This window comes from Apostichopus japonicus, chromosome 17 (assembly GCF_037975245.1).
Source record: "Apostichopus japonicus isolate 1M-3 chromosome 17, ASM3797524v1, whole genome shotgun sequence".
Taxonomy (NCBI): domain Eukaryota; kingdom Metazoa; phylum Echinodermata; class Holothuroidea; order Aspidochirotida; family Stichopodidae; genus Apostichopus; species Apostichopus japonicus.
Genome location: NC_092577.1, coordinates 460,347 through 486,527, shown reverse-complemented (window position 1 = coordinate 486,527; position 26,181 = coordinate 460,347). Strand labels below are relative to the sequence as shown.

Below are 26,181 nucleotides of genomic sequence, written 5' to 3'. Positions count from 1 at the left end.
AGCACCACTTCGAACAGACTCGATCCTGCACACCGATACAACCTACCCACACTTTGATCCCGGTGACTTGACAAATCGAATTTCAATCATCTTCAAAATGTTGCGTGCCTGTTCAGCCGTCTGGCTAGCGTTTGACAAGATAAATAGATCGGTTGAAAATTTGAATTTTGTAGGTCTATAACTCTTAACATTCGCAAAATATCCAAACTGCAACCTTAAATAACATCTGTATTGCACGAATTATGCTAGAAATTGAGATAATGGTCACTCATTTTCAAGCTTCAACAAGCATTTTTTCTGCAACACTACACTACAGTTGAACAATGTGTAATGTATAATTTTATTATTCTCAATGGTTGGGAGTTACTTGAACGTTAAGAGTCTTTATGAAAGTGCTTTTGAAACTTCTATATAACTTTGGGTCAATGACCTTTAAAATGCACAAGTTTAAAATAGCTATTACTTCTAGATCCGGCAGCCAGTGTGTGTTTAATAGGACAGCCAATCATCTTGGGCTGGGCTACCACCCATCGCTCTAATCACGCAATGCAAAAAGCTTTGAGATGTATTTTTAAATGTTTTCTCCCATTGAAGACTTGTTACAATATTTCGCTACCTACCTACACGTACTCTATGCCCACTTGCAAGCGTTTATCAGAGTATTTCGATGATTACGGCATAATCTTGTCTTGTCCGATAAACAACACCGTGTAACAGATATCTTATAGTGGTACTCCCTCCATTCAGTGTATGTATATGTGTTATCGCAAGGACACGTCAAGTGCAAAGAATATCACTTCTTAAAATTCCGGATCGAGATTAACGTTACGAACTGGTCTGCAATAATGAGTGGGCAAGGATTTATGGATCGGCTGCGGCAATTCGATGCTTATCCGAAAACCTTGGAGGACTTTCGTGTGAAAACGTTTGGAGGGGCTGCAGGTACATTAGGGCTTAAAAATACATGATATTATTGGTACTAGTTTTGCGAGGAAATCAACAGGCCTGGAGTATGACTCGGCCTAGTATAAATACAAACCTATGCCTATTCCAGCGAGGTCCAAAAATGTCCTATTTGATCTGCATTAAGTAGGGACGCAATATTTTACAACTTTTAGCCAGCTACCCAAAATCTTGAAATTGCTTGTGTTGGGTGGACGCAACCTTTTGTTTTTCTTTTTTAAACAAACAGTGGAGTGTTAGCTCAGTGGTTAACGCCGGTGCCTTTCAATCATAAGGTCCCGAGTTCGAGTCACTCCAATATTGATGTATGTCGTCCAGTTACAGAGTTGTTGACAATTGACTATTCATAATCTCAGAGTTAAATATGAATCTAGAGACTGAATTCGGTCAGCTTGCAGCTCTGATACAGTAAGCCAATGATGGCTTCTTCGCGAATTCCTACTTGCAGGAGGATCTAAAATACGAACATGCATACATCCCCAAGTAGAAACACACACAACTAGCCCTATGTAAAACAAAAAAAACCCATTTGAATGAACATCTCTTCAAAAACACAAATTCTTCTCAAAAGAACCAACATTTCTTCCAATCATACAGATGATTAAATTTGTTTGAAACAAATACTGTAAATCATTAACCAAAGGTACAGAATTAACAACATTTCTATTACAGAGATTTTCATGCTAAAAATAGTCAATATGTTTTTCCAAATTTCCTGTGATCTAATTGGCTAATAGTCCCTTACCTATCATACATTCTTACATCTGCAGTGCTCAATGAACACAAAGTATGTTGTTCTCCTGCAACAACTAGTTACCTTCCCCTGTGTAAAGATAGTAAAGTTTGTGATAATGTTGTGTGCACTCAAATATCATAATGTTAGACCTTGTTGACACACGTATCGCGATAAGTGCTCATGGTATGAAGTTGTTGTTGAACTGTTTCTAAGAATATTACATAATAATTGAATCATTGTTTTGATAACAAGGTATTGTGAGTTGAGACAATGTATGAAGTCTGTGGGAAGCAAACATCTCTGATCCTAAAAAGGGTTTTTCATCTCACAGTATGTTTGTTGTCTCGGCATTGAGAGTTGCTATAGTTAAATATGCATTCATACCACAGTAATTTCCTCAGTGCAAACTTGTGTAAATCTTCACGGTCCATTTGACCATGTCTGCTTCAGTTATATTATTTGTGCAACATTCAAGTGTACTTCATCATACATCATCAAAAGTAGCCATTGATGCGTCAGGTCTTTAATCGACAATGTGTAAAAGTTATTTACATGTACTGTAATGGCTGCTTGATCAATACAGCCTTACACACATGCACTGGCCTCCAGCTGTTGGATGAATTCTATTCAAATCTATTTTAAAAGTTTCACTGATGAAGAGATTTCTCCAGGCACAGTCTGAATTTACCAATATAAGGCAACTGTAGTTTACATTTGAACTTTTGTCTTCACAGTGACGATTGTGAGTGGATTATTCATGTTCATCCTGTTTGTGTCAGAACTGAACTTCTATCTGTCTAAGGAGGTGAGAATCAATCGGTTGACAACCATCATATTTTGTAAATAGAACATTCAACATGAAATGTTGATCAGAATATATTCATTTCTATGGCAAGAGAGGATTGATAGCTTGTGTACTATGTTTTAGTTGCATGCAGAGAATGTAAATTATACTCCTATATATACATATTCCAATCAAATTCATGGACTGGTGATATTGCTCTCTTATCTATTATGTTAATGATGCTACAGTAAACTTCATATCCCTAGTAACAGTAACTTGATGATAACTGGTGTGTTAAGAAGCATCTTGTTTTCTGTGAAGTTCAAGTGTCAATTGAATCAACAAAGGACTAAGTCTGAAAACTTTGTGAACACGGTAACTCCAAAAGTGCATCCTTGTTGGATTACATGGTATGCAGATCCAGCTTGTTGGGCACAAGAACCCTATTGAAATTGGTGGAGGTCAAAGGTCATTTGCGGTTAAAATTTAAGTGAAAGTCTAAAAATTGTGTAAACACAATAACACAAGAGGTACTGTACATCTTTCTTTAACTTCATACTTACTGCACATGTAGATCCAGCTTGGTGAGTGCATCAAAACCTGTTGAAATTGATAGAGGTCAAAAGGTCACATGAGGTCAACAGTCATCAAAGTCTGAAAACCTTTGAAACATGATAACTCCAAACATAAAGCTTCAATTTATCTGCAAATTCTCCAAATGCTATGATTTCTTATTTCATTTCATTTCATTTATTTTTCCATTTTCTCACAATGTTTTTATAATAATAGGACTGTGAAGACAATACCATGCAAAGAAAATAATAAGTAGTAGTTCAAATAAAAGAAAAATAATGGAAATTACGGAGAGAAAATGGTGGAAGGGCTTGGAAGCCGTAGCTTGTACTGTACAAGAAGCCCACCAAAAATAAAGGTAACAAGTATAAAGTATATGGTGAACAGAGTTTGGTCAAATTTAGTTCAGTTTAGTTCTGTGAAGGGGCTCTATATATACTGTAGGTCTTCAACGAAACATACCTGGCATCCAGGTAGTGAAAACTGTAACAGTACTCTGGCTTTAAATGTGCGCTTAATCCTCCTATCAGTTCTCACCCTCTGAGCTTCAAGGGGTCAACAGGTTATCTCAAATGGTGGAAGAATTGTCCATTTCTCAAAACAATTTCAAACAATGTCTGTTGGTAAAATGTGATCTATATTTCACATAGGGAGACTGTTCTGTCTTGATATTAAAATAATGTGGTTTAAAATTTTATACTGTAAATTCAGATGAGTCAATGGCCTGGTTGGTGCCCAAAAGGGATTGCTACAAATCTTCTCTGGTTCTCACTTTAAATCTTGGACAAATTCAACTTACTTGCTCAACATTAGTCAGATAGTTATTTTGAATTTTGAGCAAATTATAAGGCAATGAATCACAAAGCCAACTGCCTTTCTGGTTGATAATTGTGATGTTAGACACGAAGGACTGGAAAATTAAAGAGACATTAGAAAAGATTTGTGGCCAAGTTTGTTTGAAACTGTTAAGTTGCTTGTTGTGTTACGAACAAAACACTGAATTTACTCTAGTATATTGTCTTTATCTCTGTCATTCCAAAAGTTTAAAAAGTATTAAATTTAAATGAAACCTGTAATTATTTGTCTTGATTAATTATAAATTGTTTTTGCTTTTTCACGCAGGTGATTCCAGAGCTATATGTGGACAACACTAGGAACGAGAAGCTAAAGATTAATATTGATATGATATTTCCCAGAATGCCTTGTGCCTGTAAGTTTACTACTGTATTTGTTGTATTAATATACTGTAATTGTCCAGATCAATGAGATTGTTTCCATTCCTGTTGAGTGTTGAAAAGATATTGCAATATTGTAACAATAAAACTCACAAATATTTAACAGAGCTGTTTACTTGGTCAACACAGCTACACTCAGTTATGGTAATTATAGTAATTATATAAATATGTAATTAATGGCAACAAACTCTCTGGTTTGCAGACTGATTAGCGTAAACAATGTTCTTAATAGTCATACATGTGACCTTAAACAATTTGATATTATTTAAGGTTCTTAACTATACAAACTGTTAAATTCTGCTAAATCTACTTGCAAATCATTCAAACCAAAATGAACAGAGCTGAGTCAGTCTGTCTTTATTTTTGCTGCTCTTGTAAAGTTCAGCTGAGTCGGTCTGTCTTTATTTTTGCTGCTCTTGTAAAGTTCAGTTGAGTTGGTCTGTCTTTATTTTTGCTGCTCTTGTAAAGTTCAGCTGAGTAGGTCTGTCTTTATTTTTGCTGTTCTTGTTTAGTTCAGCTGAGTTGGTCTGTCTTTATTTTTGCTGTTCTTGTTAAGTTCAGCTGAGTTGGTCTGTCTTTGTTTTTGCTGCTCTTGTAAAGTTCAGCTGAGTCGGTCTGTCTTTATTTTTGCTGTTCTTGTTAAGTTCAGCTGAGTCGGTCTGTCTTTATTTTTGCTGCTCTTGTAAAGTTCAGCTGAGTTGGTCTGTCTTTATTTTTGCTGTTCTTGTTAAGTTCAGCTGAGTTGGTCTGTCTTTATTTTTGCTGTTCTTGTTAAGTTCAGCTGAGTCGGTCTGTCTTTATTTTTGCTGTTCTTGTTAAGTTCAGCTGAGTTGGTCTGTCTTTATTTTTGCTGTTCTTGTTAAGTTCAGCTGAGTTGGTCTGTCTTTATTTTTGCTGTTCTTGTAAAGTTCAGCTGAGTTGGTCTGTCTTTATTTTTGCTGTTCTTGTTAACTTCAGCTGAGTTGGTCTGTCTTTATTTTTGCTGTTCTTGTAAAGTTCAGCTGAGTTGGTCTGTCTTTATTTTTGCTGTTCTTGTAAAGTTCAGCTGAGTTGGTCTGTCTTTATTTTTGCTGTTCTTGTTAAGTTCAGCTGAGTTGGTCTGTCTTTATTTTTGCTGTTCTTGTAAAGTTCAGCTGAGTTGGTCTGTCTTTATTTTTGCTGTTCTTGTTAAGTTCAGCTGAGTTGGTCTGTCTTTATTTTTGCTGTTCTTGTTAAGTTCAGCTGAGTCGGTCTGTCTTTATTTTTGCTGTTCTTGTTAAGTTCATCTGAGTTGGTCTGTCTTTATTTTTGCTGTTCTTGTAAAGTTCATCTGAGTTGGTCTGTCTTTATTTTTGCTGTTCTTGTAAAGTTCATCTGAGTTGGTCTGTCTTTATTTTTGCTGCTCTTTTAAGGTTCATCTGAGTTGGTCTGTCTCTATTTTTGCTGTTCTTGTTAAGTTCATCTGAGTTGGTCTGTCTTTATTTTTGCTGCTCTTGTAAAGTTCAGCTGAGTTGGTCTGTCTTTATTTTTGCTGTTCTTGTAAAGTTCAGCTGAGTTGGTCTATCTTTATTTTTGCTGTTCTTGTAAAGTTCATCTGAGTCGGTCTGTCTTTATTTTTGCTGCTCTTGTTCAGTTCTCAGTGTAGATGCAATGGATATATCCGGGGAGCATCAGTTAGATGTGGAGGCCAACCTCTTCAAACAAAGATTAGACCAAAATGGACAGAAAGTTGAAGATACAGCCGAAGAAACCCAGATTGGCGATGAGACAGTGGGAGATGAAGATGCTATTCAAGTAACTTATATTGTCATTCATTTAAATTATATATCAAGGGATAAATTTACAATTATTTGCATTGTTTAATATGTAATGTGTTATGAATTCCTGATGTGTGATATAAATTAGCAGAACTGTTGTTGTTCCTTAACTGAGAATTTAAGTTAAGCAATGTACATATTGAGTATTAAATGATAAGTTGTGTTGATGTTTCCTATATTTCACCAATTGATATAGTACCAAGTTGTGCCTTTTCTGCTGCAAAATGACTTACCAGGTCTGTTGTATTTTTTGACAAACATTGTACACACAGAAACAGCAGAAATACTGTTACAATTACCTGCATTCAGAAACAGCAGAAATACTGTTACAATTACCTGCATTCAGAAACAGCAAACTTACTGTTACAATTATTCAGAAACAGCAGAAATAGTTACGATTACCTGCATTCAGAAACAGCAGAAATAGTTATGATAACCTGCATTCAAAAACAGCAGAAATAGTAACGATAACCTGCATTCAGAAACAGCAGAAATAGTTACCATAACCTGCATTCAGAAACAGCAGAAATACTGTTACAATTACCTGCATTCAGAAACAGCAGAAATAGTTACGATTACCTGCATTCAGAAACAGCAGAAATAGTTACGATAACCTGCATTCAAAAACAGCAGAATTTTTTGTTACAATTACCTGCATTCGCAAACAGCAGAAATAGTTACGATAACCTGCATTCAGAAACAGCAGAAATACTGTTACAATTAGCTGCATTCAGAAACAGCAGCAATACTGTTACAATTACCTGCATTCAGAAAAAGCAGAAATACTGTTTCAATTACCTGCATTCAGAAACAGCAGAAATACTGTTACAATTACCTGCATTCAGAAACAGCAGAAATACTGTTATAATTACCTGCATTCAGAAACAGCAGAAATACTGTAGTATTACAATTACCTGCATTCAGAACAGCAGAAATACTGTTACAATTACCTGCATTCAGAAACAGCAGAAATAGTTACGATTACCTGCATTCAGAAACAGCAGAAATACTGTTAAAGATTACCTGCCTTCAGTCAGATCCAATGTGAAAATTGCTGGACAACCCAGTTGGAAGCATCACTATGAAAGTCATAACTATTCTGTCATGCGTTTAGTGAACCCTACATAATGTCAATTTAAATTATGCCCATCAGTAATGGTTTATGCATAATGAATTGTCTAAGGTTAACAGTCAGTCTGTTTTATTAATTTTGAACTGACAGTTTTCCTTTCTCATTTCTAATTTAGAAAGCAATAGGGAAAGAGGAATTAGATCCAAACAGATGTGAAAGTTGTTACGGGGCTGAGACTGGTGAATCAAAGTTAGTATTTAATTAATGCTTTTAAAGACTTTCAAATAGAATATTAACTTTATCTGCTGTTTTTAGATAATAATTATTTCTGATTTTCTCAAAGTTATTCAAATTTTAGCTGACAGAAGCAAAAAAACCATGGAAAGTTTTTATTTTATTTTCTTTGACTTTCTTTGATTTACAAAATATGGAAAATCTAAAAATATCTTTAGCCTATGGATGTGTAAATTGAATTGTTTAATGTTTGATTTATACTTGTCACTGATTTAATTTGTAAATCACCTACTTTATACACTCTAAAGTACTAGCTCAGTAGCCACTGAACTCATAACTCCACCCACCCCCCCCCCTTTCCACCACCACCTGTCTATTCATGGGTTTAGTTTGACATTCTACTTAGCGAGCTATGTTTTTGAAATTCATTTTGATGTAATTCTTTTTTAAGATGCTGCAATACCTGTGAAGAAGTTCGGGAAGCTTACAGGAAAAAAGGATGGGCCTTCCGAAACAGTGATAACATAGAACAGTGTAAACGAGAAGGTTGGGGCGATAAACTGAATGCGCAGAAGGGCGAAGGATGTAATATTTATGGCTACATGGAAGTAAACAAGGTAGAAGGGCTTTTACCAATTAATAAGAATTCAATGTACAGTAATGGAGAAACTGCGAAGCATTAGGATCTTACACACTCCCCAGTCAACAGATATGGAATTTGAATAGGTGTTTGCTATTAAGCAATTCCTAGACAGGTTATTTCAACTCAACGATTTTCATTTAATGTAAGAGCCTATTATAAGCTTACAAGAACCATTGTGTAAATGGAATATTTAATGCAAGAGCATATTATAAACTTACAGGAACCACATTAAAAATGAAATATTTAATGCAAGAGCAAATTATAAACTTACAAGAACCACAGTACAAATGGAATATAATGTATTCACAATTCTTAAATGCCTGTTTTCATTTCTCTTACAGGTGGCTGGAAATTTTCATTTTGCTCCTGGAAAAAGCTTTCAACAGCATCATACACATGTTCATGATTTACAACCGTTTGCTGGTACACAGGTAAGATAAATTGTGGACACCAACTAAAAGATTTTTAATTTAGGATGAATGTGATGGGATAAAAACTTAGTCACAAAGATTTCAACAAAATGGTTCAAACTTTGAGGAAATATCATAACTTGTTGAGCGATGATCAAGGTTTGCCTTGTGAGTGATTAAATTAAGGCCTAGACTGTTCTTACAGTGGTATGTGTAAACCTTGTGTGACGATATTATTCTATTCACATTACTTGACTACACCATGACTACAAAGCATTTTTTTCAATGGCTGCTCTATCTGTTAAATTAAGTCTTGCTTTTAGTCCTTCTGAACTGTTAATTGCACACCCCACCTACTCCCAAACTTGAATAATTTGTCTGCTTCTAACTATCACCTATACAGATTGTTACCTCAAAAACTGAATGATACTGGGTTGCAGGGGGCCATAGCTAAATAAATATTACATCAATGATTTTCATGCAGACATGGTGCCACCACAGGCAACAATTTCAATACAATGGAAAAATGGTTCAATAGCCCCCCCCCCCCCCCCCCCCTCAAAGCTGTGTCGATGTCCATATATTTGCTTGTTTCTTTCAGTTTAATTTATCACACACGATAAACCAGTTGTCATTTGGAATGGAGTATCCGGGTATGGAAAATCCTTTAGACAACCTTAAAGTAGAAGATATTAAAGGTATGGTATAACACCAATACACATGATTATGACCAGAGCAATACATGGCATTGGAGATAAAAAGTAATATTTTCAAGTTCAAGCATTTTGCATCAGCTATGAGAACAAAGAGCAGTGTATTTCATATTAATAAACAGTGATGTCATAACTGATGCAGTGATGTCATAAATAATGCAGTGATGTCATAACTGATGCATTTCTTTTTATAGCAAGTTTACAACATTTTACAGTCGTATGTCAGCCCAGATTTTGAACGTACTTCCACATTATTGAGCTTTAAATAATCTTTAACATATGTCATGTCATGAATACAGTATAGTCAACTGTGGCTGTCATTGATTCTTTGCAGTCCCAGGCCAAATTCTTTGGTCTACAAAAGGAATTACACATCAGCTGTATTATATATATATTTTTATTTTAAATGAGGTCCCAAGGTCATTACTGTATGGTCTGGTGGAAATGTTAATATCAATGCCAATCCATGTGTAATGGTCTCTTTATCCTGACTGCTTCATATAACATTGTTCTAATATGACCACTTAGCACTAGGAGGGACATCACATTAATTTATACAACAAACTTGGTCTTGATCTTCAGAACTAAGGATAGTAAGATAACATGGCCTTTTGCTTAAAGAGATGACAGGAAGAGTTCAATATGAATCTTTACTCAGTAACTTTAATTGTTTCTTTTCATAATATACTTTACAACTTTCAAGTGAAACAAAACTTGACATGTTTCAAAGATGTTTGAACACTGAGGACCCAATGACAATCTGGATACAACAATGAATTGCTGGATGATATTTGGGGAGTCCTGCATGTAGGTACATTAATAAAGATAAACCTACAGCAGGTCACCAGTACACAACAGCAGCAGTAGTAAACATAACAAGAAAAGCCTTACAAATAACTATCAACCCAGAATGCACATTTCACAATAAACAGTTTACAATTCTTTGTTTAAATCATTCTTATGAACTGAGTACCCGTAATCCTTTCTCAATCACAGACAAGCCAGGAAATAATTTGTCTTATTTTTTATTACAATTTTAGAATCTTTGTCAAAGCTATCTGTCCTTGTCATGCTTCTAGGTTTTGTCAACTGCTGCAAAGAATTATCCAAAATCATGTCTCAGCAAAAACTAACTTACTGTAGTTAGTAACTGTGTGTCATATCAGAATAATGATTAGCATTACCATTACAAAACTAGAAAATAAAACATTGAGTTACAGGAACGTGTTACTTCTATAAATGAAGTATCCATTTTATTGCAAGGAATAATTTTAGTGTTCAACTGTTTTGTATTAACATCAGTATTGAGTGCTATGAATGTTGTCCCTTACTATGGTTCCTTTGAAAAGGAAATCTGCTAAACATCTTTACACTGCTGAACAATTTCTCTGCACATATCATAATTTTTCACTTTGTTGTATCATGTTAACTGTAGTTAATCAAACTGTGAATAACTAGTTATTTCACTAACAAGTATAGTTTTCAGAAATCAAGCAAACCAATAGTCATGATGCAAGAGTGGACAGCCCTGTGACCTAGGACAGAATATACTGTATTATTTTATATCTAAACCACCTTAAATGTGATAGGGCAGTCTGATCCTTATGAGAGACCATTATTGACTAGACCATAGAATGCAGAGGCTATGACTACTTCTTATGCCATGAGCCAATTGTACTTCAATCCAGTTGATCTGTGGTATTTTGGTGGTACGTTCAACATCAACCCTAAAAGTAAAATTATGGCAAATGACCCCCCTCTCCTCTGAATTTTACACAGCAGTAAATTATCTAAATTAAATAATGCTCATAATTATCTCAGTTCGGACGACACAGTTCAAAGTAAAGTTGTCGTAGTATGATCACAGAATCAGCATTTTCAAGTATCTACTTCTGGCACCAAGTCATCAAGATTTCCTCCGTGATATCACATCACACCTGCAGCAGCATGCGCCGGCATCTATCTGTGATATCTCTGCTCAGTTTAGCCACATCCTCGGCTAGCATCTTATCCCTGTTCCGACTGACATAAACATTCCAAACATCCCACCTCCTTGAACCATTGTTTTACCGACTGTCGTAAAAAGCTCCCTCCCTCTCAGGCCAAATCTGTAAATAAGAAACAAGATCCTGCATAAAGCATTGTCTGACAAATTGATTAAAACCATTGAAAGCTGGATCAAGCAGTGTTGACTATAGTATCTTGAATGCTAAGCTACATGAGATTTAGGATTACTCCAGACATATTTTTTGACTATTTTTTGCTATCACTTCATCTACGATGACATACATAATAGTTATTGGTTGCTAGTGCTGAAATTTGACAGTTGTTTATATACTGCCATACTGTAATTACTGCATATATCCAAAGCAGATGTTTTTTTTTTCATTTCCATGGCAAGACTAAAACCAGGATAAATAGCATCATTTCATGTTTTTTAGTGCAGACACTTTTATCACCACAAATCTTGCAACAATTCCAGTGTTTGGGATGTACGGCAAACCTAGTGGTGCATAAGGGTCATAAGTGTAAGTCATTTGCATGCGTGGGCTGACCTTTAAAACTTCAGTTTCCATTGATGTATTACATACAGTAATTTATATACACAAATATCTGTTGATGTTACCTGAGGGCTGAGAATCCACCAAAAATGGCACCTGATCCCATTCCAACTGCAAAGCCAAGCATAAAGCCCATCTTGACTTTATCAAAGCAACTAGGACCATGACCCACTGGTTGATATGAAGCAGGCATGTTTGCTGTCAAGAGAGAAGGAATAATCAGGAGTTTGTAGATCAATGATTGCAAGAGAAATTTTCAAAAAGACATGTACTGTGGACATTGTTCTGGTATTAACGAATATACAGTATGGCATTCTGAAAATTTTCTTTGAATTACTTGGGTTTTATACTGGACAGAAGCAGAGAAACTGTAACAAACTATACGCAACAAATTGGTTTATTATTATTGTGGAGCCTTGGACCCTCCCAGGAAAATGATTAGATATCAAACGGTCCATTCTGAGGCATATTTAGACAATAAATTAGGTTTAAGGAAAAGGTTTTGCTGTAGTGTAAATATTCAGTGTTACTGTTAGACTGAAAAAAATAAGATAAAGTAGAATGTTGGGGGGTTACACATGTACAGTAGGAGTGATACAGTCTCTCACTGACTGAATTTAGAAAGCCCAAAATGATAGTGGTGGTTGGCCTAGGGAAATACCCCCTCCACCCACTCCCCCTGCTTGCATGTACTGTACATGCCAAATGTTAATATCAATGAATGGAAGAATTTGACGGGTGCGATATGGGACCGTCACCTGATCCTAAATGTCAGCCTCAATGCATCGTATGTTTTCATCCCCACATTACATTAAAACCCCCTGTGGAAATATTATATTACGAGGCAATCACTACAACACACCATTGCCTTCTTGTCTAGTACTGGTAGTAGTGAAGTCAGATGTCTAACCTAAGTTAGGATATTTAGGCTAGGCGGCCACAGTTATGTATATAGCTCTTACCACTTGGATGAGACTTGAAATTTTGAATGAAAACAGAAAGGCAGTCGGTACTAGACTAAATTACTTATTTCCGTAGCATATGATTCTTTGAACATTCACACGATTTAGGCAACAAAAGTGAGATTGGCCAGGTAGCCACTTCAAACCATTCGAAAAGTCTACTTAGTTCGTACGCGAAGTTTCGACACTCAACAGTTACCCACAGACATAATATATATACACACTACACACGCTGCAAGTGCAAGTGTAGCTTAGGCTCTGCACAACAAATAGTTTCGTACATGCGGTTTACATTGGCCTAGGCTACGTGAGGTATATATGCGTATACTCTACGAGCTTTGTCAGAACTTCCCCGTTTGAAGAATTGTACTGGTGGGTTACACTCACTTTGTAATATAGTGACGAAATGATTCTGGAAAAACAAACTTTCCCACATTTAGTAACAAAATGTGTCCAAAAATATTAATTCTTTTTATATAATATATTGCCGCCGCATTGAAGGACGTTAGGCTTGGTGGTCTAGTGGTATGATTCTCGCTTCGGGTGCGAGAGGTCACGGGTTCGATTCCCGTCTAAGCCCCGTTCCTTTTAACTTCACTAAATCTCATGCTATGTTACGTTTTATTTTAGGCTGATTTTCGTTAACATTATTGAATTGTTGGGAAGGATAATAGACTACTTTAATTTATTATGATTATGAATAATTCATAAATGGAGGTTTTGCACACTAGCTGTGGTAATGCACAATTAGTGTGTTTGTGATGATTTTTTTCTCATTTGGAAATGAAAAAGGGGTTTTCTGACTTGCGGAGCGGGGGGGCAGAACGATACTTCCGCCCCCCATATTTTTCACTGGGGGGGGGGGGGCTGGCGCCCCCACCCCCCCGGTTCCTACGCCCTTGACAATATTATTATGTTGATTATGGATTCTACAACAATAGCTATTTATGCATATTTAAGTCTTACTAATTGCCTTACATTTAACCTTCATGTACCGATAAGTTAAGGGATCAGGGGCATATGAAGGATGTTTATAAGAAGGGGAAGGGGGTGACACTGAGTTCGTTAAATGCCACCCAAATTTAGGGGGTCAGGGGTCATCCCTTACCAATTACTTTTTAGCATTTTAGACTTCAAATGATGTATTCTGAGTACATAAATTCCAGCATTTTCTGGGACCCGGAAGGTCAAAGGTCACACAAGGTCAGACAAATGTTAACATTGGAAAACTTTGTAACCATAACTCAAGATAAGTTTGAAGTGAATTATTTCACTGCCTTCACTACATGATGCTGGTTTAATGTTCTTTTCATGTTACAACTGTGTGTGTCTTTATTCCGTTCCATTCTTTTTCTCTCTGTGATCATGCCAGGTTCAGCGATGTACCAATATTTTGTAAAAATTGTTCCAACTACATATATGAAATCGGATGAATCAATAATTCGTTCAAACCAGTATTCTGTTACCAAACACCAGAAGAGAGTATCAACATCATCACCGTTAGGAGATCAAGGTCTTCCTGGTGTTTTCATCCTCTATGAGCTCTCACCACTCATGGTCAAATTTACAGAAAAAAGCCGGTGAGTCTGTCGTCATGAATGGTGGAAAGTGAAAATAGCCTTACCATTAAAAGTTGGTAAATGTGACGTTAATGCTGACCAGTGAAAATACGGGAGAAGATACATCTTTCATATGTACCACACATAAGTGAAGACGTGCTTAACATGAGTACCACAAGAGGGATCTATCTACCCTTGGGGAGGACCTTACAAAGAGAAATATACACTCATCATGAGTACTTCACTGTTGGAAGTATGCACCCTTCATGAGTACCTCACTGTTGGAAGTATGCACCCTTCATGAGTACCTCACTGTGGAAGTATGCACCCAAGTTCATGAGTACCTCACTGTTGGAAGTATGCACCCTTCATGAGTACCTCACTGTGGAAGTATGCACCCAAGTTCATGAGTACCTCACTGTTGGAAGTATGCACCCAAGTTCATGAGTACCTCACTGTGGAAGTATGCACCCTTCATGAGTACCTCACTGTTGGAAGTATGCACCCTTCATGAGTACCTCACTGTTGGAAGTATGCACCCTTCATGAGTACCTCACTGTTGGAAGTATGCACCCTTCATGAGTACCTCACTGTTGGAAGTATGCACCCTTCATGAGTACCTCACTGTTGGAAGTATGCACCCTTCATGAGTACCTCACTGTTGGAAGTATGCACCCTTCATGAGTACCTCACTGTTGGAAGTATGCACCCAAGTTCATGAGTACCTCACTGTGGAAGTATGCACCCTTCATGAGTACCTCACTGTTGGAAGTATGCACCCTTCATGAGTTCCTCACTGTGGAAGTATGCACCCAAGTTCATGAGTACCTCACTGTTGGAAGTATGCACCCTTCATAAGTACCTCACTGTGGAAGTATGCACCCTTCATGAGTACCTCACTGTGGAAGTATGCACCCTCCATGAGTAACTCACTGTTGGAAGTATGCACCCTTCATGAGTACCTCACTGTTGGAAGGGCATTATGGTCCCTTGGAGTGGAGACACTTGCACCTCTTGTTTGGCTATATGTGTTTGGCTACAGGTGTTTGGCTATAGGTTTTTGGCTATAGGTTTTTGGCTATTGGTTTTTGGCTATAGGTTTTTGGCTGTAGCTGTTTGGCTATAGGTGTTTGGCTATATGTGTTTGGCTATAGATAAGGTTAGGACAACCATCCCTCAACTTATAACCCCTACATTATAATAGTCGATGTTTTGAAAGTTGGCAGCTCACTTGTTAGAAGTACCTTCAATGCATATTCATAAATTATATTTTATTATTGCTGGTCTTGAATGCATATTCATGAGTTGATTTTGTTTTCCACAGGTCTTTCATGCATTTTCTAACAGGTGTCTGTGCCATCGTTGGAGGAATATTTACTGGTAAATATTAATCTGTTAGATTCTTTGTACAAATATGCAAAATTGATCTTTCTGGCCACCATTAAACTTTGTACCTAAATCTCTCTGCAACACTTAAAAGGATATAATTACTTTATTCTGCATGAATAGTATCCATGATTCCTATCTCTTCCAGTAGCTGGATGTTAACATTTAATTATTTCTCATTCATTAATTTGTTAAATTTTATCTTCTAGTGGCTGGATTAATAGATTCAATAATTTACCATTCATTGTTTCATATTATATTCTAAGATGAATACATTTATTTAATTGTCATTCATTGGTTTATATTATCTTCTCCTGCCCGGTGGCTGGATGTTTACTTGTAATTACTTTTCAGTGACATTTAATTGCTTTGTTTTATTTTTCTCTCCAGTGGCTGGATTAATCGATTCAATGATTTACCATTCATCAAGAGCATTACAAAAAAAGATTGAACTTGGGAAAGCACATTGAGTGAGAGAGTGTATTGGTGGAGGGTTACTCAAAAGATAACAGCCATGTAGGAGCAACATGGCTTATTGGACCAAATATTGATAATGCATGTAAATGTTGGTTGGGATCCAGTTTGGCCAGCCTGTTTCTCATCTGGACATATGCTAGCCATATTTAAGGACATGAAGATTTAATATTCAAGACATCGAGACAGGGTCATGAAACACCCATGGTACTTTGGCCAGCCTGTTACATATCTGGACATATGCTAGCCATATTCAAGGACATGAAGATTTAATATTCAAGACATCCAGACAGGGTCGTGAAACATATGTGATAGTTTGGACAGCCTGTACCTTGAAGCAAGAAAATTTGCATATTTTATGATTATTCTATTATTGATAGAGTTAAGATAGAAGCTGTTGCTATGGTGGACAATGGTTGTTATGGTGGACATCACATTATCTGTTCAGCCCAGATGTTTTCCATTGAAGTATTTTTTGTGGATGTAAATTCTATCAAGTTATGTCTGAGAATTGCTTGCCTTACAACAACAACAACAAAAAAATGGAAAGTTGAAAAGAGAAGAAAAGGAATGATTTAGATTCAAAACTCATGGGATCTTTTAACAATAACTTAAAAAAACTTTGTGATATCATTTAATTTTACTTAGCTTTTTGGCTATGATATCATAGTCTCTCATCAAAACTGTAACCAATATGGAGACCCTTTTAACCATTTCCATGGCAATTACTATATCAATAATGTAGCATTGATTAATACCTACATAAGTAGTAGCATCATGAAAGTTTTACTATCAAGATAAGTTCTACTCCATTTAGTCTGCCCTAGGTAAATTCATGACCCTTTCATTTTTTAATTGTTGTGTAATTTTCCAAGTACTACTAGAAAACACATGCTCCTTCATGTGGCATATATCTATAGACTCAAAAGGTCATCTGTATAGATATTAAGTACAATGGTCACTCTGGTCTGAATCTGGATTGAGTATTATGCTGCAACCTTCAAGCATTGACCATCATAAAGGTATCCTTCTGGAAAGGAATTATGAAACCTAAAAACCAAAATAACTGCTTAAGTTTGGTTCATTAAGTTTTACCTTGGTAGAGCATTCATCGGTGTAATGGAGTGTTATTCTTCAAAAGTCATCAAACTTGAATGTGATTTCATTTTTATTTCAAATAAGAGAAAATGGAGACATCTTCAATGTATTCCATCAGTGACATTACAAACTATTACTTAACAGTAATTCCAAATTCCTCATTAAAGGAACAGTTTATAAAGAGAAGTGTTTGAACGATCAGTTATATTCTTTCTGTACGAAAGATCGTTTTAGCCACAGATTTTGAAATACATATCCCTTGCGATTATTAAGGTTCACACAATTGTCTTCCAGTGTTGGTTATTAATCATGAACCAGGTCAACAGTTACTGTAAGATGGATAATTTAACTTCTTTAGCCGGACTATGACAGCAAGTCAACCCTTACCATATAAATGTTCTCATTACATCATGTCATTTCAGTTTATTTCTTTTTCCAGGAGATTAACTTCATCAACTTTGTGTTTCCAACGAATAAATGATCTACAAAAGAGTATTATCGTTTGACATTTGCTTTGTTTCTTTTCAGCTTACTGTCATTTAAAATCATAATTGGCTTTTCTGATGTCATATATTTTTAGCACAACTATCAGCTGATCCCAAGTTTCAATGAAAACAAAACAATTTAATGGTACGGGCTTGTATGTTGTGTACTCGTCCATTCAGACATTTCACATTCCTTTGAAATTGGAGAGGGCTTGGGTTGGGCCTTGGTGTATGTGTGTGTGTGTTTAGATGGGGTGGTGGTGGGCCTGGGGTGGAGGTGGAGGGGCATGTTTATGTGTATTACACACTTCAATGTACTTCCCTAAAACAGCCTTCTAAAGTTCAGCAATTTTACCATTTTTTCTTCTTTTTTGGCTGACTGTTGAATTATGCTTTCTAACCAGACAGAAAATTAAGACGAAAAGAGGATATTTTGGAAAGGAAGGGAGTTTAAGTTATGACCATCGTGTTGAATACCAATGCCAACATAAACACGTACTAATAGTTTATGTAATAATTTTGGGTTTCACTGGTCTCAAATAAAACCAGAAAGGAGTAAGACCATCATGTTACATCTCATATTATTTCGATAAGGTTGTCATGATACACATTGGCTACACCTGCTAGCTTTGTGTTTTGAATGTTAACTTGTATGTTTATTCTTCATTTATTTTGATCAAGATTAGCTACGGTTTTTGGCAGATTTTAAGTTATTAAGGTAATGTATTCCAGTTATGGTCCAGGTATTGAGCAGCTTGTTACCAGTTCAAGTCTCTGTTATTGGAAAAACATCCGAACAAAGATGATGACTTTCGTATAGGCCTAAAAAACATAAAAAGGTCACGAATTCCCGAGTTTCTATTAGGCCGACTGATATAAGCAAACATTGTCATTGTGTCTGTTCAAGTACGTATAAACAAGCAGGCGACAAAAACGGGAACAGAACAGTTGCCTTGATGACGTCACAGACCACCGTCTTCAAAGGTTCATGGCATTACATGTTTGCTAAAGTTTAGAATGTAAATATTTCATCTGTCTTCCAGATTAAGGACTCAGTCAATCTCTAAACACCCAAAGAATGAGGATATCCTGTTGTAATGAATTATTGAATACGGTACATCACAGGTCATACATATTAAGTTTGCCATTCTTGTATTTTGAAGTAACATTTGTCCGTCAAATCATTTGATATCCCATATATTAAATGTAATTATTCTAACACGGTGATTTAGTTTATAGGCTATTTCGATATTTTCCTAGTTTACCACATAACTAGGCTTACTCCTGCATGTAAATCAATTACATGGCAAAATAAATTCTTTGTTTGGTTTTTGTTTTTGTTTAATTTTTACTTTCAATGGTGATACTTCGTTAATGCCTATTATTTTATTGCATAAGGGGCGACGCTCCTTTTCCACACCATAATTTTCATTTCATGTTTATGTTAGGTTTCGCCACTTTGTAAATCACCACAATTGTCTCTCTTGGCTATCATACTAAAGAAGATCTGCATCTGCCTTATAGCATTGATTGATTATTTTTAATTTCGTCAGTTTATCCAAGAATAATATTGTGTTATCCGTGCAGAACCTCACTGTCGTCTGCACCCAGTCACTTAATATGGATGGAGCCTGTAAATTTGCCGGAGTTGACCCACAGCGGAGTACAGTAGCAGTTCCTTGATTTCATATTAAATATTGTTTAATATTAAAGATTGCTACTTTAATTCCACAAATATTTGTATGTTGAGGCTATTTACGTTATGCATATATATATATTATAAAGACTGAAACAACGAAAAGATGATAACAGATATAACAGTTTGTATTTTATACCTGCAACAGTACAGGGAGAGGGTCGGGTCCACTCAACATCCTCCTCAATAAGAGAGAGGATTGGCGGCCAAACCATAGCTCTTGTCCTATCACCCTTCCCCTCCCGGGAGTGGAGGGGGGGGTGGTAGGAAAAGAGCTAGGGTTTATCTAAAAACTTACAACAATCGAAAGCTTGAGAGATAAATGACTCCGACTCCATCGGTCTATTACACACAATTGCACCCAAACTTGAAACATTATTTCTCTATTCTCCCCTCACAACAACGTTATGACTCTGAACCTCATGAAAGAATAGTACGCCCGCAATACCTGTATCTAGTATTGGTAAGGGCCATACACATATATGATAAAGACTGAAACTAGTTAGGCTTAAACATATATTGTTTTATTCATGTATGGTCGAAGTCATGATACGTAGAACAGTACAGGGAGCTGGAGGATCGGTCAACATTCTCCGCAATTGTGTTTGAAATGGACAAGCCATCGTCTTTGATCAGAGGGCCCTGTTAAATTCAGACCCTGATACAGTAACTGGAACCACCTGCATGCACACCAAGACTTTCTCTATGTGGATAGGCTACATGTCAAATAAATCTACACTTACATTGTACATCCTCCACCAACTACCAACACCACTCATTTACGTCCCCTTCCCCTTCCCCTTCCCCAACCACCAACACCACTCCTGTAATATTAAACCATACTAACTGAATTCTCATTATAGAGAAATCCATATAACAACGTTTTGTATAAATTGTTAAAGACCCCATTTATTTACAATTTAACATCTTACTATTGTAGAAGTTTCGTTTCCTCTCCTTCCCAAATCCACCCTCACCATCACATTATCCCCAGACTATTTACGTCCCTCAACCTCTACCCTCACCCTACCCTCACCATCTCATACCCCAACGCTAATAAGTATGAAAGTTAATTCGCGGGATAAAATCGCGTATTCAGTCGAAAACATAAAGTTTACACAACGTGATGAACCAATCCTTAATTGCATGCCAAATTTTTTTCTTACAAAGTAGTTATACTGTGAAGCTAAAAACTTACAAATGTAAGCAACTATAAATCGGAATTCTTGCTATAATACGAAGTACGCAGTATATATTTACCCTTGAAAATCGGGTCATCCGAACTTTAGTTATGGAGATGGTAGTTAACCAAGCATGGTATTCTGTAGCCCTTAAACAATGGAGCTTGTGGACCATATCCATTCCTGTGCCCGTCTGCACAATCAAGTGTTCATGGTTTGTTTGATACAGTGAGAGAGTTCATTGTGGCTGGAAACTATAACACAATGCAGGCATTCCGGAAAACAACACCCATCGAGGGGGAAAGAGTTAACTGGTTCTATTTAATCGTTCACCTTAAAGAATCGGTTTTATTATCGTTTGCACGTTATTATACTGTTTGGCCATACAGTAACTTTCAGCGATAATAAACCAACGCTGAGACTCCTCGACTGGTTGGTTCTTGACTTAATTTAAAAAGAAAGTTTATCGAATAGCCTACTTCCTTCAGAGATTGGAAAATCCATCGGTTTTTAGCTGGTGAAGTTGAGAGAAAAGGGAGAAAGCAATGAACACAGTAAGTATTGGACATCTATTAACTAACAATGTAAGCAATACAAACTGGCACCGCTTGTGGATGGGGAAATACTGTATTAATTGTATATACTTATGCATAATGACTCCCTGAGCGTCAAGTCATGGCGGCGGCCGTTTACGTTACAGCGGCACTCGTGTGCCTTAAGAAAGGGACCTATAAGAAGTTAGAGGGCAGACCTTGAACCGGTGGGGCTTGGAGTTTTTACTAGAAGAATATTAGTTTAGTAGATGCTACGGTACCAAATATCCAAATTTCTACTTTTCTTGAAACTGTACGAATTTCGGTGTTTCACTCAGGCTGAAATTGTGAACCCTCACGTCCAAATTTCGGTTGCTTTATAGACATCGAACTCTAGTCTAATATGATGTATATGAAACGAATACAAAATAGAATAGTTGATTGCCTGGCACTTATTTGCTAATTCTTAGGATCCAGCTGAATGATTTATAACTGCCAGCAGTGGAGTGCATTCCTAGTTGGAGAAGATAGGGGGCAGAGACATACACTCACTATATGCAAAGTTTGGTTCGGGGAGTGATTCCCCCTCCCTCACCCCTCTGCCCCAGTTACTATACGTCAATGGGGTCGTCTTGGTATATAAACTTAACACAAAATGTAGTGTGCTGAACTTAAGGTTAAATAAGAAGCAAGTAAATTGAATATCCATGACATATTAGCATAGAAGGACATTGTTTCATTCACCTTAGAGGGGGTGATGGTATTATTGTCGATTGTTTTAGACCCTCTTCAATTGCAGGTCATCCATGGCATACTCACATAAATATAGTTCCACTTTAAGACTTTATGTGGCCTTTAGGGTTGGGGATTAGCATTATTAATGTTATCATTTACTATTGTCAGGGTTATTATGCCCTCAGTCATATCTTCATATCTACCTTCACAGCAGTGATTGTTAACCAAATAAGTTATGTTTCATCGTATTCTTCAACCTGTGTGTATGTATGTATGTGTGTATGTGTGTATATACAACCGCGGCACCCGTCACACCATCACCCATTCAATGATTGACCAGTTCCCCAGAAACTGACATGTAAAGCTTAAGTAGTCTGAAATACAATATATATATATATATGTTCGTATAGTATATAAATAGTATATATGAAATACATATACATATATAAATAGTAAATATAAAATAGATATACATATGTATAGTATATATATATAAATAGTATATATAAAATACATATTATACATATATAAATACATACAATATATATAGTGTTGGTCCCTTTCCTTGCCCACCCACAAAATTGGAAACTTCCAGAAATGGCCACGATTGTAGGTTGACCCTTTGATAGCCTATATAGGCCTATACATGCTGAATAAATAGGTATGACTAGCCTTGATTGCGCTATATAGGCCTATCGCAGAGATCCTTAGACTGTTCTTACTGCGAACTGGTCACGGTGGTTTGATTTACGAACGTCTTTTCTTGTTTGTTTTGTTTTTCTTTCTTGGGGGTGGGGGTCTTGGGGGTGGGGGAAGGGGGAAGGCAGGTCCTTAGACTTGTTATTTAAGGTAAGATATCATTTAGCAAATGGCTTTAGGGAATAACAAATTAATTTACACGACCACTTATTGGGAAAGGCTTTAATTTCCAAATTGCCGCAAGTTTTTGGTTTCGTGTGTTAAAGGTTAATTTCTAATTGACTTCTATTAACCAATAGAATAAACAAGCAGCTTTGCAATTACATCTTGCAAATTCGGAAATAATGATCCTTTGGCATATTAAGAAGTCTTCAAAAATCGGTAGAGTGTAGATCGGTGGATCAAAACGGTAGAGTGGGGTGGGCACAAGCGGTGGGGGGGGGGGGGGTAGAGAAGTAAAGAGCTTAATGCAATGAACCACTTTCAAACGAAAATCATTCCGTTTACTGAAATGGTTCACATTTTTTTCTGAGCGAGGAGGGGATGAGGTGCCCGTGGTTGAGAAACACTATAAGGTGTCTGACACATTCCTCGTCTATGCTATGAAGTTGGGAAACTCTGAAATTACCCGCCATCAACTTTTCGTCGCTACCAGTGTATAGTTACACGTCTGTTTTTTTTATATATGTTTCTTTAAAACATATCTTCCTCACTTTGATATCTTTAAGATATTCTTATTTTACCTTTTCGATTTTCAGATCTGATGGTGATGATACTCCGATGTGACGGTTATGGATGAGGAGAGCGGCTATGCAGAGTTAGGACCACCTGCGAAACTAAAACAGTCAAAACGAGATGGGAAAAGAGCAGAGTTAGGACCACCTGGGAAATTTAAACAGTCAAAACGAGATGGGAGAAGACGAGAACAATCAAATCAATACTCACCTTCTCTGAAATCCTCAAAGGTTGAAAATTCCAAGCGAAGTAAAGAACGTGAACATCTCGAAAGGACTCCACAAGCTTCTTCAACACCGAAGAGTAACGGTTCAACACCGAAGAGTAACGGTCTAACACCGAAGAGTAACGGTCTAACTCCGAAGAGTAACGGTCTAACTCCGAAGAGTAACGGTCTAACTCCGAAGAGTAACGGTCTAACACCGAAAAGTAACGGTCTAACACCGAATCGTAACGGTGAAAGCCGAAACCTGCCGGGTATTCCCGACAACCATGCCCACGTAACTGAGGTGCAGAGAAATGGGGAAAGGAATTCTATTAAAACAGAGGCAGTATCTGATAGCTACGCATTGCCGGTTATTCAAGACGAAAGACCAAGAAGAACGAATGGTTCGGTAAAGGATTCACCAAACCGAGGTAACCGTGAAAGGACGGAAATATCCGATAATGTGACCTACGCAACAGTTCCAAGTAGGAGTGAAAGGAAGTCTCGTAAATCACAAGAATCAAAAGCAGATAATTACGCTGTGTCGGATGTATCTGCGACTTACGCGACAGTTAAGAAGAAAGGCGAACGAAGATCTCAAAAATCAGCTGACGCTCCGCCAGACACTGAGATTGATGGAGCTAAAGTACAAGATGGCGACCGTGGGTTGATAAATGACCAGAGTAGAGGTGAAGTAACGTATGCGACAGTTACAAAGAATAAGGAACGTAGATCGACGAAGCCGCAGAAGACAACTACTGGAGAATACCCACTTCCAGTAGTTGAACACCAACGTACAACAAGAAATGGCTCCGCCAAGACAACAGGAGAGATACAAAGTAGACGAAACAGCAGCAGAGATAAAACGGCTTCAGCCAAACAACATCGTCGGGTTTCACGCTCGGTTAGTCTTCAAGACAACAGACACACTGCAGCAGCCAATGTTGCTTCACTTCACACTGCAGTGAGAAAAGACCGTTTCGGGACAAACGAAATTAGTTTCTATGAACGTAGAAAATTCTCCTTTTCGAGGGATAAACGTCATGCAAGTATTACGTCATCAGGGAGTCTGCGATCCTCCATTTCAGGATCAAGTGACGTCAGAGATAACAATAATGATGATTCTCTGCCATCAGATTCATTGTACGCCCTTATACCAGAAGAACCAGACAAACCACTTCCGATCATCTCGTCATTGGAGTCCCCATCAGAGATTGATGAAATCGTATTTAATTTAGATACAGCGCCTTCGGTTTCAACGGACGACGTCGATAGTGGTCACGTGAACACAGCGTTCCAACCAGAAATAAATATCAGCAGCGGTGACGTCATTTTAAGTAACTTTGAAGATGACGGTTATAAGGAAGCGATGAAAAAGAGAGCCAGGGACGAGTCCAGAAAACGCCGAGTGAAGAGTTTAGTAATTGCCTCGTTGCTTTTGTTTTTCGTGTTACTTGTAGTCATTGGGGCAGTTTTAATTCTATTGTATTTCTATGACTCCAGTACCAAGTATGATGACATATCCAGCAAATAATAAAGAATATTAAATCAAAATAGTAATTGGACATCGTATACTGGACCAATTATCAATCATAAGAGTGAAACGATATCCATGTAAAATATTCCTATTGGTACAACTTATTAGAAACTATATACTAAATATACGAAAACTTAAAATGGATATCAGATGAATATCTGCACCACAGACACAAATAGTCCGCTGCTGTATCAATAGTTCCCGTCTATATCGATAGTTCCCGTCTATATCGAAAGTTCCCGTCTATATCGATAGTTCCCGTCTATATCGATAGTTCCCGTCTATATCGATAGTTCCCGTCTATGTCGATAGTTCCCGGCTATATCGATAGTTCCCGTCTATATCGATAGTTCCCGTCTATATCGATAGTTCCCGTCTATATCGATAGTTCCCGTCTACTGTATATTGATAGTTCCCGTCTATATCGATAGTTCCCGTCTATATCGATAGTTCCCGTCTATGTCGATAGTTCCCGGCTATATCGATAGTTCCCGTCTATATCGATAGTTCCCGTCTACTGTATATTGATAGTTCCCGTCTATATCGATAGTTCCCGGCTATATCGATAGTTCCCGTCTATTTTTCATGTTCATAGTTCCCTTATATATTTATTGTTCTTTAGGTAATGAGACACGAACAGGTTCTTTTGAATACACAGGAAAGACGTTATGAATAATTTGGATTGAGAACATCATTTCACACGATGAAATCCCAAACATCATCATGGTATCGGACAGGGTTTAAGATTGACCGAAGCCGGGGTGGAGAATTTCATCTTGCCAGAAACACTTCCGACCGTTCCGTGTAGATTAGTTCACATCGTGTTATATTTCATTATTATTCCAGTTTAGAGAACAATATGTACATTTAACTTTAATTGTATTCGCATAGACTATGTATGGTATAGGTATTCTTATTACAGAAAGACGTTTTATTATTGTAGAATATGCAAAAGAATGGTACAATGTATGTATTGCAACACAGAATGATTCCAGAGATAATACATAGAGTACATTATCACAATACGTTACTTTTTGAATGCAAATGGTATTCGTGTCGCTCAGTGACAAGGTGGTTGGAATTAACTGTATAGTCCTGTTGAACTGCGGGAATTAAACCGCTAACCAAAGAAGGTTTGCATGGATTTGAATCTCCCGTGGGTATGACCTGAACTTA

The 26,181-nt window shown here is 37.0% G+C and overlaps 3 protein-coding genes and 1 non-coding gene across 5 annotated transcripts; 3 read left to right on the top strand and 1 right to left on the bottom strand.

Moving 5' to 3' along the window:
- Positions 1-729: 729 nt before the first annotated feature.
- Positions 730-17,699, top strand: LOC139985013 (endoplasmic reticulum-Golgi intermediate compartment protein 3-like). Its single transcript, XM_071999192.1, has 11 exons — positions 730-942; positions 2,434-2,504; positions 4,179-4,266; positions 5,904-6,064; positions 7,335-7,408; positions 7,845-8,010; positions 8,378-8,467; positions 9,048-9,144; positions 14,055-14,262; positions 15,566-15,621; positions 16,018-17,699. Exons 1-11 carry the CDS (start codon positions 846-848, stop codon positions 16,095-16,097), a joined length of 1,188 nt encoding a protein of 395 aa, XP_071855293.1. The 5' UTR covers positions 730-845; the 3' UTR covers positions 16,098-17,699.
- Positions 9,803-13,187, bottom strand: LOC139985014 (reactive oxygen species modulator 1-like). 2 transcript variants are annotated; one of them, XM_071999193.1, is made up of 3 exons: positions 13,070-13,187; positions 11,786-11,918; positions 9,803-11,267 (listed from the first exon to the last, which is right to left on the bottom strand). In XM_071999193.1, exons 1-3 carry the CDS (start codon positions 13,116-13,118, stop codon positions 11,159-11,161), a joined length of 291 nt encoding a protein of 96 aa, XP_071855294.1. In that variant the 5' UTR covers positions 13,119-13,187; the 3' UTR covers positions 9,803-11,158. The 2 variants fall into 2 exon arrangements, with proteins under 2 accessions (XP_071855294.1, XP_071855295.1); XM_071999194.1 differs by lacking the exon at positions 13,070-13,187 and adding an exon at positions 12,683-12,890.
- Trnap-cgg (transfer RNA proline (anticodon CGG)) lies at positions 13,191-13,262 on the top strand. Its single transcript has one exon. It is a non-coding gene; the product is annotated as a tRNA-Pro (tRNA).
- Positions 17,700-20,714: 3,015 nt separating the features above from the next.
- Positions 20,715-26,030, top strand: LOC139985012 (uncharacterized). The gene is made up of 2 exons (XM_071999190.1): positions 20,715-21,115; positions 23,287-26,030. Exon 2 carries the CDS (start codon positions 23,320-23,322, stop codon positions 25,000-25,002), a length of 1,683 nt encoding a protein of 560 aa, XP_071855291.1. The 5' UTR covers positions 20,715-21,115; positions 23,287-23,319; the 3' UTR covers positions 25,003-26,030.
- Positions 26,031-26,181: the final 151 nt, after the last annotated feature.